The 14429-nt window shown below is 48.9% G+C and overlaps 1 protein-coding gene across 5 annotated transcripts in view; it reads left to right on the top strand.

The window, feature by feature from the left end:
- SRGAP3 (SLIT-ROBO Rho GTPase activating protein 3) overlaps positions 1 to 14429 on the top strand; it is a 226989-nt gene that overhangs the window by 193457 nt on the left and 19103 nt on the right. For 4 of the 5 annotated variants that reach the window (XM_036332041.1, XM_036332040.1, XM_036332039.1 and 1 more), the window contains 4 exons: positions 4272 to 4406; positions 7445 to 7550; positions 7749 to 7976; positions 10897 to 10976. In XM_036332041.1, coding sequence (XP_036187934.1) covers positions 4272 to 4406; positions 7445 to 7550; positions 7749 to 7976; positions 10897 to 10976 — 549 coding nt within the window. Of the gene's footprint in view, positions 1 to 4271; positions 4407 to 7444; positions 7551 to 7748; positions 7977 to 10896; positions 10977 to 14429 lie in introns of those variants that run through there. The other variant, XR_004971487.1, reaches the window with a different exon arrangement.

Below are 14429 nucleotides of genomic sequence, written 5' to 3'. Positions count from 1 at the left end.
GGGTTCCGGCCCTAGAATTCTCCCTACTTATTATGGAGCTTCCCCTGGAGGGACTGCCTCCTGTGCACACTCATCCCCTCCCTAACTTCCCAGTTCCATCCTGAGGTCTAGCTCAGGGTGGAGAAAGCATTCTGTCAGCTCCAGGTGGTCACCACCACAGCCTGCAGCACAGCCCTCTGAGGCCCTAGGCCAGGGGTGGGCAAACTTTTTGACTCAAGGGCCACAATGGGTTCTTAAACTGGACTCAGAAGAAGGAGCTGCGGCCGTGTTTCCCGACGTTGCCATGTTAACACTGCTGCTGGTGAAGGAGCGGAGGGGAGAGCAAGAGAACCCTCCGCTCTTGCGGCTCCGCGGGCCGGATAGAACAGCCGAACGGGCCGGATCCAGCCCGCGGGCCGTAGTTTGCCCACGGCTGCCCTAGGCACTCTGACTTGGAGCCAGGGGATTCCACACCCCGGGAACAGCATGTACAGAGGCCACAAAGCAAGAGGTCTCCCCATCCGCATCCCTGATGGAAGTGTTATTCATCATTCCCTGAGCTTCTCTTGACCACACTGGACAGCACAGTCCAGAGCTTTGTTTCTTCATTTCCCCAACTCCTTAGCACCCCTGCTGCCCTGTGTTCATTGTAAATGAGTAGATATGGTCAGGAACCTTTGCTGGTCCCATCTTCCTGGGCTCATCCCATTATAGAGAATTCCTTGAATCTCATGGGTAAACTCACTGAATTTTCCTGCTTCCCCATGTTCTGTAAGTAACCTCACTGTACCAGGCAGCCAGGCCCTATCCCCACCCCAGAAGCACTGCCTTCATTCCTTCTTGGATGTGGTTTTTCTAAGTTTAACACCTTCTCTCATTTGCTTGGGTGCCTTGCAGGGGTGATATGAAATTTATAAGGACTCTCTTCTCCTAACAAGCCTTAGATCACCCCAGGCAAAGCCCTGGAGGGCAGAGATCACCTGACCCAAATCTGCCACAAAGAATACCTTCTGCTTTTCCTTGGCTATGCGGTTGGCTCCTTTCCCTCTCTCCACCATTCCTAAGTGAATCTCATTCTCTTGCTAGCCTGAGGCTACAGTGAAGCATGGCTAATTCCAGAAGAATCATTCTTGGTATGTCTCTTTTAAGAAAAATCCATTCCTGGCTTCTTTGGGCTGACTAGTGCCCAGATTTCTCACTTATTCTTTTCTCTTTCTTGGCATTCACCAACCAACTGCCCTGGGTTAGGCTCCTCACCCAGCTGACCCTCAGGGCACCCCTCCCACTTCTCCTGAAAACCCACTGTGTTTCTCCCCCTGTCCTCCCACCCCCACTCCCAACAACAGCCAGGTGGCCTGAGCTTGCTCCGGGCTCAGCATTTCTGTTCTCACCCACTCTCCATGGCCTACATGCTCAAACGTGTGACAGAACTTTCTTTCCAAACCAGGACATTGTGTGTTTTTCCTTCCTTTCTTTTATTTTGTGAAATTTCAATCCCCAGCGCGTGCAGGGTGCCTGACCTTCACCACTTGCTCAGAGAGCTGGTCTTCCCTTCTCTGGAGCAGATGGTCTTGCCCACATTTCCTGTACGGGGCGGTTGAAAGCACCACTCTCTTTTCCTTAAGCTTCTGGACAGACATGCTTGGTTTACTATTTCTAAACCCATTTTCTTATTCTTCTGACACAAGTCAACCGGGGTTTTAGTTGAGGTTATTATTATTCTCCTCTTTATTGCTGTCAATAAATCTTAGACTCACTTCTCCAGTGTTGAGATCTTCCTGTCATCTTCTGGCAAAATGAAGGAGAGAACATTAGGGAAAGACAGGACTGGGCAGCAGGGCCTGGGGGAGAGCCGAGGCTTGCTGTTGTCTCCCAGGCCAGTTCTCCATCTCTGTTTTCCCCACAAACCAATCCACATCCTCTTTATACATCAAGGTGAGGGGGCTGCCAGGTCTCTCCTGTGTGGAGGGGAAGGGACCCAGTGATCCTTTCGCCCTGCACCATCAAGCCATGCAGGCTATGAGTTTGGACTCATAGCCTGCATGGCAAACTCATAGCCTGCATGGCTGACACATCCTGGCCTCAGCCTGGCCCTGCCAATACTATTTCCTGCCCCAGGAGGAAGGGTATGACCAGGAGACGTAGGAGTGGCTGTCGTGTTGAGGAGCCTCAGGAGGGGCATGTGTGGCCCTGTGACCACAGAGAACTGCCCTGTGAGAGAGACTACCTGCACCTTCCTGCCGTGCCGGTCCCGCAGCAGGGCCTCCTGGAGCCTTAGGCACACACTGTGTGTTCATACCCTGCCCTGGACACAGCCCTGCCTTAACTTCCAGGTGACCTGGCTGAGAGTACACTGTAGGCAGGGCCATTTTGTTAACCATTCTAGCTCCCCCAGGACATACACTAGCTAAGTGTGAGCACAGCTTCTCTCGACCTGCCTGACATTTTAGCTGTCATTGTCCTCCTGAGGAAGCCAGCATGCACACGAACCTGCTCACTTCGAGTTCTGGAATTCCATTCATTTCCGGAAGCAGAAGTGACTAGTTGCAGAGAGCCAAAGGCCTAGGCTAGGAGGGAGGAATTTCTGGACGGCTCCTTTTATGGACTGAGTTGTCTTCTGGGAGTCAGAGCAAGAGTGAATGATGTGTGTGTGTACAAAGTCAGTGCGTTAATCATGCTTAACAAGGGGAGCTAATATGGAGACGTGAGCTCACTTGCGCATCATGAAAACACAGGAGCAATGTGTGGTAAATATAAGGAAACAGCTTAATATAGTGCAGAGTTTAGAATGCGTGTGGTCCTTCAGGGGGCCCAAGGGCTGCTACTGGGAGAGGGAGCCTGAAGAGATAGGCTTGGACCTCTCCCCCTATTCAATTAAGACAGTTTTGTTCTATATGTTAAATATTCATAGGAACTGTTTTCTTGAAAGAAAGAAAAAGGTTGGGATTCTACTATAGAGGAAGGAGGGAGGGAGGAATGGAGAGAAGAAAGGAAGGGAGGAAGGGAGGAAGGGAAGGAAAGAGGGAGGAAAGGGAGCAGGGAGAGGATAGAAGGAAGGGAAGGAGGAAGGGAGGGCAAGGGAGGGGAGGGAGTAGAAGGAAGGGAGGGAAGGAGGCAGGCAGAATTGAAAAGGTGGAAGAAGGGCTATCTCCCAAGCAGTACGAGGTCTGGGAGAGGCTAGTGTCTGGTTTTGACTTCATGAGGGTGGGCAAGTTGTTTCACTTGCTGGGGCCTCAGCTTTCTCCCAGGAGAGAATGGTGGTGTTGGAACCACGCCCCCCTGGTGCCCTGCAATGCTGCTTGAGGATTAGAGATCACGTGTGCGAATGTGCTGCATCAGCACAGGCAGTGATTGTTTCATGCTTTTTCTCTTCCTTCCCCATGAGAAAGTCTTGTGGGGAGCATTCTCTCTCTTCCCGTGGGGACATCTGAGAGCTCGACCTGTGGAAGGAGCAGCAGTGTCCTGGCTGCCACATTCGGTCATGCAGGTTGGGCACTGCACAAGGGTGCTCAGCCAAGAGGGCAGGAGGGAGGCGGCTCTGGCTCGTGCTCTATATGCCACAGCCCCAGTCCAGGAAGGAAGGGGGGCATTCTCTGAATTGCACTACAGCACGTTGGGGCTCGCAGAGGCCCTGCGGTGACACGCATCCTCTTCCTACGGAGGCAGGGAAAAGAGAGCCAAGGATGAGTTTCCAGTTCTCCTCCTCATGGCTTGCCAGTCCTAGAGCGCCCTGGGCTGTCCTGGGAGGCGGGCCAGACACCATTGTGCAGACCTCTCGCAGCCCCTTCCAGAGGTGGCAGCTTGCTCCCTGCTTCCTCTCACCTCCCCCACAGAAGCCCTTGTAGCTCAGCAGTTCCTGGTGTGAACTAGTTCAGCAGCCCCTGATTATACTGGAAAGTGCTGCTCTCCTGAGAGATTATTTGCCCTGTCCAATTGGCAAAAACTCAGAAGGTTGACACCTTTCCATGGGCAAGGCTGGGGGAAAAAGAAGCATTCTCCTGGGTTGCTAGTAGGAGTGTAAACTGGGCAGCCCAGTGGAGAGAAAGTCGATATGGCAAAGTGAGTGTAAGTGAAGGGTGGTGGGTGGTCATTATTTCAATTTTACAACATTCCTCTAGGTTTGAACATTTACAGACTCAGTTGCAGGGGGAACTCTAAACTTGGCCACAACTCTTGGCCTTGCTGTGTTGAGGAGGTCCCATATGCCTGCTCCAGTTCAGGCTGGCCTGGGTTCTCTCTCCTGCCATCTGCATGGTTGCTGCCTCCTTATCATCACCCCTGTTTCCTCACAGGTGAAGACCCCCTTGTGGATGATCAAAATGAACGAGATATCAATTCCGTCGCTGGTGTTTTAAAACTGTATTTCCGAGGACTGGAAAACCCACTCTTTCCTAAGGAAAGGTTTCAAGATTTGATATCTACTATTAGTAAGTATTTCCCAGGTGGGATGATCATTTTCTTGAGAAATCTTTATTGAGATTGCACTATGGGCTCATCACTGTGTTAGGCACACAGGGGGAACACTGTGAAAGAAGCAGTATGGCTCTTTTTTTTTTTAATATATTTTATTGATTTTTCACAGAGAGGAAGGGAGAGAGATAGAGAGTTAGAAACATCGATGAGAGAGAAACATCGATGAGCCGCCTCCTGCACATCTCCCACTGGGGATGTGCCCGCAACCCAGGTACATGCCCTTGACCGGAATCGAAACTAGGACCTTTCAGTCCGCAGGCCGACGCTCTATCCACTGAGCCAAACCGGTTTCGGCGAAGCAGTATGGCTCTTATCCTCATAGATCTTAAAACCTAGTTGTAGAAATAACAAGGTGGATTATAATGCAAGAGTTCGTGGGCATGGTACACCCCTGGGTATGGAAGGAGCTCAGAAGAGAAGAGAGGAAGACTTAGTATCCAGATCTTAGCTGAGAGTGATATGCATGGTGCAAGAGCCTGGAAGGGTGCAATGGAGCAAGAGGGGGAAGACCTTGAATGCCTTGCAAGGATTCCAGAGATTTTCCCTTTGGGAAATGGAGAGCCATGGAGGGTTTGGGAGTTCAGGTCAGCAATATGTCGAACAAGGGAAGTGCTGAAAGTAAGTTGACTAGCATCTTCCTCTGACTCGCTAGCCATCAGAGTCCTCCTTGACTGATATGTCTGTGGATGAAGTGAGGAGTCCTGTCCAGGAGCTTGAAGTAAAGGCGCCTTCACTGCAAGATGCCAAAGCCCAAGCCAACTTTTTGGGAATATTTTTTTTTAAACTTTTAATATTAGAATATGGGAATTTTAGTATTTTGGAATAAACTCTTTAATATGATCGATAGAAAATTAGCCCATTGGGGATGCTTCTCACAGTGCTCTGAGAGAGATTTGCAGCCAAGCATGTGTCCTAGGAGGTGGTGACAGCTGCCTTGTGTAAGGACCCTTTCCCCGCCCCCTGCCCTCCACACTACTTGCTCCTCATCTTTCCAGACCCACTTCAAGCTCCAATTCAGCTCTCAGGAATTCCAGGCCACCAAGGTCCCACCTTGTCTGAGCTCTGTGTCCCTTGCTCAGCCAGTGTTTCCAGTTCCCGAGCAAGGCCCTCAGCAGACAAGGTCGTTGGCCTCCGGAACAAGCTCCTGGCGTTGGATAAGTTGAATCACACCCAGAATCACACAGTGAGAAAGAATGTCCCTTCTTAGTTTCTTCCCAAACCCTGTGATTATTGACATCAAGGAGAAGACCTCATAGTTCAATCTCCCTTCTACACAGAGAGACAGAATTTAGTCTCAGGAACTTTTGTAGAGAACCATGTCTACATATAACTTAGTAATATTGCTTTCCTTACATTATATCTATTTTTATGTTACCTTCTAATTATGGTAAGTGATCCTGGTTTCTCACTTATAGAGTGAGGTCAAGTTTCCTTTTTAAATAAATATTTTTAAGAAAAAATTTAATAAATAATAATAGTGGAGGCGATACTTGGGCACAATGACTAGAAGCTGAGGATGTGGAGCAGCAGCAGATCAGTAAAGGTACAAGGGCCTTAATTTTGTGGGAAGGCTTCGGCGAGGCTCCCTGGAGTAGGAGGCTCCCTGCAGACCTTGGTAGTCTGCAGTGTGCCCAACAGGGAAGAGAGATCAACAGTGTGTGCAAAGGCCCAGGGACAGGCAGGTCCTTTGTGAGAGGGAGATGGTGGATAAAGTGGCCTGGCACAGAGTTTCTCAATGGGGAACTGTTGGCAGTGAGGGTAGAACAGTACCTTGTGTGTTACCTACACTCAGGACACTTAGCGCCTTGCCCCTGAATCCCAAATGCCAGTAGCACCCTCCAGTCTCTGACAACCTCAAAGAATGCCTCATATATTTGTAAATTCCCCTAGAGGTACACTACTTATTTGAGAAGCGTAGCTCTAAATCATCCTCAGCTCTAAATCATCCCCTTTTCGAAGGGGCAGTGACTAGGAGATGGGTCATGCAAGGTTGGTTGAAGCCCCATCATAAAGAGCCTTGGATGCAGAGGAGAAACAGGAGTAGTGTTTTAGAAGAAGCATGTTGACAGATGCGGAGGCTGGAGGGAGGAGCTATATGAGAAAAAAAAAAAAAGTGTTTTCTGAAAAAGAAACTGACATGGATCTGTGTATGAGCCCTGCAGGTGAACATCAGAGCTTCAGCAGCTCACTCTCCTGAATGCCAGCTTTCCCTTTCCACAAGGCAAAGTCCGAAAAGCACTTTTATCTCCTTATCAAGCCCAATTTGCTGCTCCCATCCCTGGCCTGACTGATAAAAATACCAGTGTCTGTCTCCTAGGATTGACCTGAAAACAGAGGTCAGAGATGAGATCCCAAGCACCTGCCAGGCTCTTTGGCCAATATATAGTTTGAGAGACAGTTATTTATTCAACATATTTCCTGAATACCTACTATGTGCCGCCTTATGTTGTAGCTAGTGTTTATGAAGAGCTTACTGAAACATGGGCTACCTGTATTCATCAGGACTCGTGGGTTACAGGCGACAGAAACTCAACTTATACTGGCTTAATCCTTCAAAGGGAATGTCTTGACTCACGTTCCTGAAAGTTAGGCACCGCTGGATGCACATTTCACTTGGCATCAGCAGGAATCTGTCCCCTTGTCTCCATGCTGTCTTCACTTTCAGGCAGGGTCTTCTTCCCTGGGGTCCCTCAGCTGTTTCACACTTCCCTCGACCCAGTTTCAAGAGAGTACCTCTCTCTCTAGATTCCTCCAGTCCAAAGCCCCAAGGATCAACTGCTATTGGTTCTGATTAGGTCGTGTACCCCTCCCTAGACCTACCCAGGGGCCAGGAGAATATGATGCTTTGATTGGCCAGGCCAGGGTCACATTTCAGTCCCCAGAACTGAGTAGAACGGGCTCCCCTGAACTGATCTAGGAGGTGGGACTCGCAAATGTTGACTGCTTAGCTGTCTGAGGATGATGGACAACCTAAAAGCCCTTTATGTTGCAGAACTGGAGAGCCCAGCTGAGAGGGTGCACCAGATCCAACAAATCCTCATCACCCTTCCCCGCGTGGTCATCGTGGTCATGAGATATCTCTTCGCTTTCCTCAACCAGTGAGTTGTCCAGCAGGGGGCGGGGGGGTGAGGGGGGCACGCCCCTTTTTGACTCAGGGGGTCCTGAGACCTTTGCAGGTACAGCTGTTCTTAGAACATGGAACCTTCCCAGATTTGAGTGGAGCCTTCAAGAGAAAGAAATCACAGGGGGAGGCTTTGCCTTTCCCAGGTGACCTGTGGGTGCCTCCTTTCTTACAGCCTCTCGCAGTACAGTGACGAGAACATGATGGATCCCTACAATCTGGCCATCTGCTTCGGGCCCACCCTCATGCACATTCCTGATGGGCAGGACCCTGTGTCCTGCCAGGCACACGTCAACGAAGTCATCAAAACCATCATCATCCATCATGAAGCCATCTTTCCCAGCCCCCGGGAGCTAGAAGGACCCGTGTATGAAAAATGCATGGCTGGAGGGGAAGAGTATTGGTAAGATTCCATTCCTCTTAATACTATTATTATCATGTTGTTACTGTTGTTACTGTTGAACGGGAACAGCAAGAAACCCTTTAATTTTCTTACTGCTTTATAGTCTGTACTCTCATCTGAGCCTCACAGCAGCCTGACATGAGATAGATACATCAGTCCAGACTCTATTGATTTATAAGGGACAGGATTAGAACTCAAAGTGGTTTAAACTAAATGGGATGTATTGGTTTACTTAAAAAGTCTGGATCATGGCGTCAGGTATAGCTAGATCCAGGGGTTCGACTGTTATCATCAGGACTCGGTACTGCCACCCTCAGCCTGTGGCTCCTTTCTTCCATGTTGGCCTCATTCTCAGGCAGCCTTTTTCCAGGTGGTTTCAAGAAGTCACCGGTAACTCCAGATTTAGAGCCCATTCTCTCAGCTTCCCTAGTGGAAAAAGAGCTCCTCCTTCCCAAATGTTCCAACACAAGCCCAAGAATGATGTCTCCTTGCTGGGGCTTGAGTCTGGTGAACTAACCACATTGGTTAGCAGATCCAATGCTGTCCTTGGCCAGGTGAGTTGTAAGTCCATCTCAGGCAGCAGGGAAGTGGATAATCTCCACCTCAAACTCACGAACTGAGAGAGTGACACTCCCGGCCATTGTCCCCGTCCACCAGGAGGTCTCTTTTCCAGCAAAGTGAATCCAGTCTTTGAGAGCTCCACACCAGGTGAAGAGTTGCTTGTTGGGCACTTACACTGGGTCAGGGGAGAAATATGTCAGAATCTTATCAAAATCAGGGGCCAACTACCTTCCCCAGGCTGAGACCTTCAATGTGGTAAGACAGGAAATTTATTTTTAATGTGGAAAAGACAGGAGATTCAGAGCACTGTCTGACAGAGACCAGTCAAAGGGTTGGCACTCTTTCTTTATCCCCAACCCAGGACAATACACAGCTATATATTTAGCATTGCCTGCACTGCTCTGAGCCAGGTGCCTGCAGGAATTTGTCTTTTGATTGTCAGAGCATTCCTGGATTCTTGAATCGCTTTAGTTCTGAAGGCATATTTGGGCAACTGCTTCAAAGAAGGGAGCTGTTCCAGCCCATTTCCCCATTACACTTCCCTGCACAGAAAGATGGGCCCTGGTATTGTCTAATCACAGCTCTCTAATCTCCTGCGAGGCCCCAGGAGCAAGTCTGTCCCTGTTCTGTTATAGATACATTGAAGAACCAGCAAGCAGACTTTTTGGACAGAGAAGCTTTTCAAGTTTTTGTACCATTACCAGTTCCCTGTTCTTGTTGCAATATATATATATATATATATATATATATATATATATATATATATGTATATATATGTATATATATGTATATATAATTAGTGTTCTGGGAAGGGTCCTTAAAAAGATCGTACTGTGCTTATCAAAGAACAATATGCAATCACCACACTTTACTTAATCTCATTCGCATCCCATGAGAAAGGAAAACTGTCAATTACATGGTAATTTTGGAGACATTTTCAAATCCCCAAAGGGGGATTTGGCTGAGGGTCTCATCACAGTGGACAACATTCACTGATTCAACAAATGGTTACTGAACATATGTCCTGGCTCAGGCCCTGGGAAGGGGGGTGGAGGACGGGGTGGAATGTGCCCTAAACAGGATTAACCCCTGACGCAGGCAGCTCTGGTGGAGGAGGGAATAGGCAGTTCCAGAAGTAGGGTCCCCTGAGTCAATGAAGGGAGGTCAGGAAATGCCTCCTGAAGGAGACAGGGACTTAACTGAGACCTGCAGACCTACAGGCAGCCAGGTGAGGAGCAGGCAAAGAATGCTCTAAACACCGAACATTCAATAGCATGGAAAGCAGCCCTGTGTTTCCACAGTGTTTCCCGTGACCAGGAGGTGCTGAGGGAGGACCCTCTGTGGGACAGCAGGGGCTGAGCTAGGAGAGGTCTTAAGCCTTGTGCAGAGTCTGGGCCTTATCCAGGAGGCAACAGAGAGTTTTTCCTAATAAAATCTATATTCCTTTAAATGGTATTGCAAATGTCACCTACTCTGAGAAGCCTTCCCTAACCACCCTATATAGGTCCCCTCTGCTGTTCTTGTCTCTGTTCATTTGTTCCTACATAAAGCATTTCCACTTGTAGTTTTATTTCCTGGCCCATGAGGGTGGGTCTGTGTCCATCTGACCCATCAATGCATCCCTTGTACCTAGCACAGTGTCAGGCATATATTAGGACTCAATCAATGGCTCAGTAAAAACAAAAACAAAAACAAAAAAAACCCTGACTGACCAGCTGTGTGAATGAACCTTGGCTTAATCTTTTGAGAGGGAAGCAGCTGGTGAAATTATGCCAGTGCGTTAAGGACTAAATTTGACCGGCCTGGATTCCCTCTGTCAGCCTGTCCATCATGGATGCTGGCCTGCTCACACCACCTGGGCTGGTCTGGGCTTTTGCACACAGCATCCTAAGGCAGCACCGAGGACCCCTGCTTGTGAGCGTCACCCCACTTTGCTGGGTGTGTCACTTCTCGCATAAGACAGGGAGCAGGGCTAAATGAATGACTCCCAGTACTTCCAAAAGTCCTTTCTACCCTGTGGTTCTTCTAAGGAGAAAAGCCAGGGTTTTGCCACTGCCCCCTGGATCTTACAGAACACGTTGGTATTGACAACCTTTACTAAGAAAACAGCCCAACCAATTCCAGGGCTGCGTCATCTGGGGAAGATTATATAGGGAAGCTTCCCGACCAGGAGGCTGAAGTGGTTTTCTCTTAGGATGGAAGGTCCATGGGTGGTCAGATGGAAAAGAAGGGACTGAGTGGGCCTGGGCCTGATCTGGTCAAAGCCCGGAGGTGGACTGGGCTGGTGCCCGAGGGAGGCTCAGGGCAGCGTGAGGGTACAGAGCCTCCCAACGAGTCCCCTTTCCATGTTTCTTTGCAGTGATAGCCCACACAGTGAGCCAGGGACCATTGATGAAGTTGACCATGACAATGGCACTGAACCTCACACCAGTGATGAAGGTGAGTGGGGGGAAATCTGGGACCAAGGAACCCACCCGGGGCCTCTCGTGCTGGCCCAGGATTGCTCAACGCTGGGCCGGCCACAGAACCCCTCCCGCTTTGCAAGTCAGCACGTCGTCCCCAAAATAGATGGGGACTCGGAAAGACCTCGGAGGCTTGTGCATTCCATGGATCACATTCCTACCCGGCTGCCTCGTCCCTCTCTGTGTCCTTGTTGATCCAAGTGCAAATCCTAAGTGACAAGAGTTTCCTAAGTAGGAAGCATGCTTTGTCCCTAGGTTCCTCCCCAACCAGGGATCTGTTCTGTGCCCAGCTGCGCTGGGACTTGGGGCATATCGATGAACGAGACATGGATCACTGGGACCTGCAGCCTCATCACCTGACAGGTTGGGAGGAGCTCCCCACGACGCAGAGTGATAATGCCAGACTGCAACTGCGCCCCCAGAGCTGTGGGTGCCTGAATACAAAGCCTAACAGGGCCGGCCCAGGGAAGTGGAGGGAAGGAGGGAAAGGCCAGCCTGGCTTCTGATGGCTCACCAGGCTCTTCCACCATTCTAGACAAGGAGAAGAGAGTCAGATTAGTCTCGCGGGAGCCTGGACTGAGCAGATAAGCAACGTGGATAATACAGGCCCAGGGCCACACGTCCATTAGGCACAGCAGGCACAGTGTCCTGGGCCCACAATACTTGAAAATGTTCTAATTTCTTTTAAAGTAAGAAGAAAAATATGAATATGGTCCAGCCTGGACTACATTTATCTTTATGCCAATACAGTTGTAAATATAATTTTAACTTTTTGTTAATGGAGGAAGAGACCTGTCAGGGCCAGCCTGACAGGTTGAACCGGGCTGAGGTAGGGAGGTGGGAATTGAGAAAAGAAAGAAAGACAGGAGAGCGGGATCGGGAGGACTACAGCTCAATCGAGGAACTGCAGTAAGTTTATTAACCACACAATGCTTTTTATACACAAGACACTGAATAGGAGGTCTGTCAAGAGGAATGTATTCTTTGTTCCTCTTAATCTCTAAAGGAGAGATAGAGCAGAAGGACAAATTCTCGGTACAGCAAATCTCAGTAAATAGTTACAGACTTCTTGGTAAGCCATGAAAGGCTGTTCTCATTCTACAAAGGTTGCTCTCATTCTACTGATAACCGCCATTCAAACAAGTCTGGGAAAACTGTGGGTAAGGGTTCCAGCCTTGCTAGCCCCTTCAGGTGCAAGGACCATGTCAGCTTACACCCAGTCTCCAACAGAGACCCATGCAAAAACAAGTGCAGAGTGCCTGTGAGAGTCATAGCACAGCCACTATAGACCAAGCACAGCCCTCCTGCCTCCCTGAGAGAGTTTTGCTTTTTTATAAATCACTATTTAGCGTTTCTCTTACTGACCTTGTGTTTCTATTGTGGGACATTTGGGTTTTGTTCCAAGCACAAAGGGAAGCCTTCCGAGGGATTTGAACAAGAGAGTTTCATGATCTGATTTATGATTTTTAATTGAATTCATTGGGCTGACATTAATAAAATTATACAGGTTTCAGGTATTGTGTGTTTACCACCTCAAGTCTATTCTCCTTCCAACACCATTTATCCCCTTTTCCTTCTTCTAACTCTCCCCTTCCCTCTTCACCCTGGCAATCACCATATGGTTGCCTATGTCCATGAATCTTTCTTGTTTTCCTTTGCTTAATCCCTTCACCTTTTTCACCTAGCCCCCAACCCTCTCCCCTCTGACAGCTGTTCTCTGTATCCAGGAATCTGTCTCCATTTTGTTAGTTTACTTTGTTCATTCCATTCCATATATAAGTGAAATAATATGGTACTTGTCTTTCCCTGGCTGGCTTGTTTCACTTTGCATAATACTCTCCACGTCTGGCTGCTGTGGGGAGAAATGGCTCCCCACGCAAGAATGAAAGCCAGGAAGGCAGGTAGAGGGACAACAGTGGCAGGGGAGGTGGTGAGACTGGTCAGACTCAGGGGATAGCTGCAAGGGGCTGCTGATGGGTGAGATGTGGGACTCTCAAGAGCAACTGCAAGGCTTTGGCCTGAGCCAGTGAGCAAGGTGGTTCTATTTCCTAACTGGGGAAGATGAGAGAATTCACTAAGTTTGGTGAGGGGTGTGTGGGAGAATGGTGCAAGGGAGAATAACATACTTTATTTCAGTAATATAGACCCAAATAATGGCTTTCTTAATAACTGGTAGCTGCTATTACTGTTCCCACCACACACACTTACATAATGACATCTGCACACGTGTTCACGCTCAGCTGGGGCTCAGCTCAGCTCCTCCCATTTTCTTCTTTTCTTTCTCTTACATTTTCCATTCCTCCCCCGCCTTCCCACCCCCACCCCCCATCACCAGACTACCCCAGCTACCCAAGAGGCTCCTATGTGCTGCTCCTAACAGGAGCTAACCTCTGCTCAGGCCAGCTTCTTTATCAGCTGAATCGGCTGGCTCAGAGGACACCCTGGGGTGAACGCCCAGAGCACCGCCAGCCGGGTTCAGCTCCTGCCTTAGACCCTCTGGCCTTTCTGCTCCCTGTAGCTGGGCTGCAGGCAGTGCTAGCATGTGGCTGGCTCAGAGAAGAGTCAAAGAGGCAGAGGAGGACGGAGATCTCCCCAATTTTCCGAGAAGGTGGCTCTGAGTCAGGATCCGAGGTATTTGACCCATTTAGCTGTGCTGTCATTCTGCATCAGTTGTGTTAGGAAGGCATTTAAAGACATTTGTCAGGGAGCCAGCTGGGAAAAGCTGACTTAACTGTCCAACACCCGCTCCCCACAGAAGGCTGCCCCAGGCACAGAGGATTGTGTGCTTCCAAAGACTTCTGTGTCTCATGGGATCACCAATAGTCATCCGGGGCCAGCTGCTTACAGAGAGCCCGAGTACACGCGTATGGTGGGGATCAGTGGGGGGATGAACAAAGGGGTTTGCTCCCTCTGCTCTTTGACTTTCCATACTGCCTTAGCCCTTGAAAGTACATCAGCTCTAGTGACACCAACTAACTCTCATATGAGTTTATCATATGCGCACACTATTGCAAGTACTTCATGTATGGTAGCTCATTTAATCCTCATAACAACCCTAGAAGGTATAGGTACTATTATTCATTCCCATTCTACAGATGAGGAAACTGAGGCTTAGAAAGGAGAAATAAGTTGCCAAAGGTCACACAGCTAAAAAGCAGCAAAACCAGGTGTTCTGGCCTTTCCTCCATGGAGGACAGGTAGATGGCTGGAAGAACAGATACAGATAATCTACCAGGAATGGAGCAGATATGGAGACCCATGGATGCTAAGCATAGGGAAAGTATCTGCAGGCTAGAGAGAGCAAGGGTCACTTTTGTTACTCTTGTTCTATTAGGATTAATATACCTACACATATTTGTATAATGTTAAACATTTTTGTGCTTGTTTTAAAATATAAATACATTAATACCTATATACAGTTTTCTACCAA

Source organism: Myotis myotis, unplaced genomic scaffold, assembly GCF_014108235.1.
Source record: "Myotis myotis isolate mMyoMyo1 unplaced genomic scaffold, mMyoMyo1.p scaffold_m19_p_13, whole genome shotgun sequence".
NCBI lineage: Eukaryota > Metazoa > Chordata > Mammalia > Chiroptera > Vespertilionidae > Myotis > Myotis myotis.
This window is presented reverse-complemented; position numbering and strand designations above follow the sequence as displayed.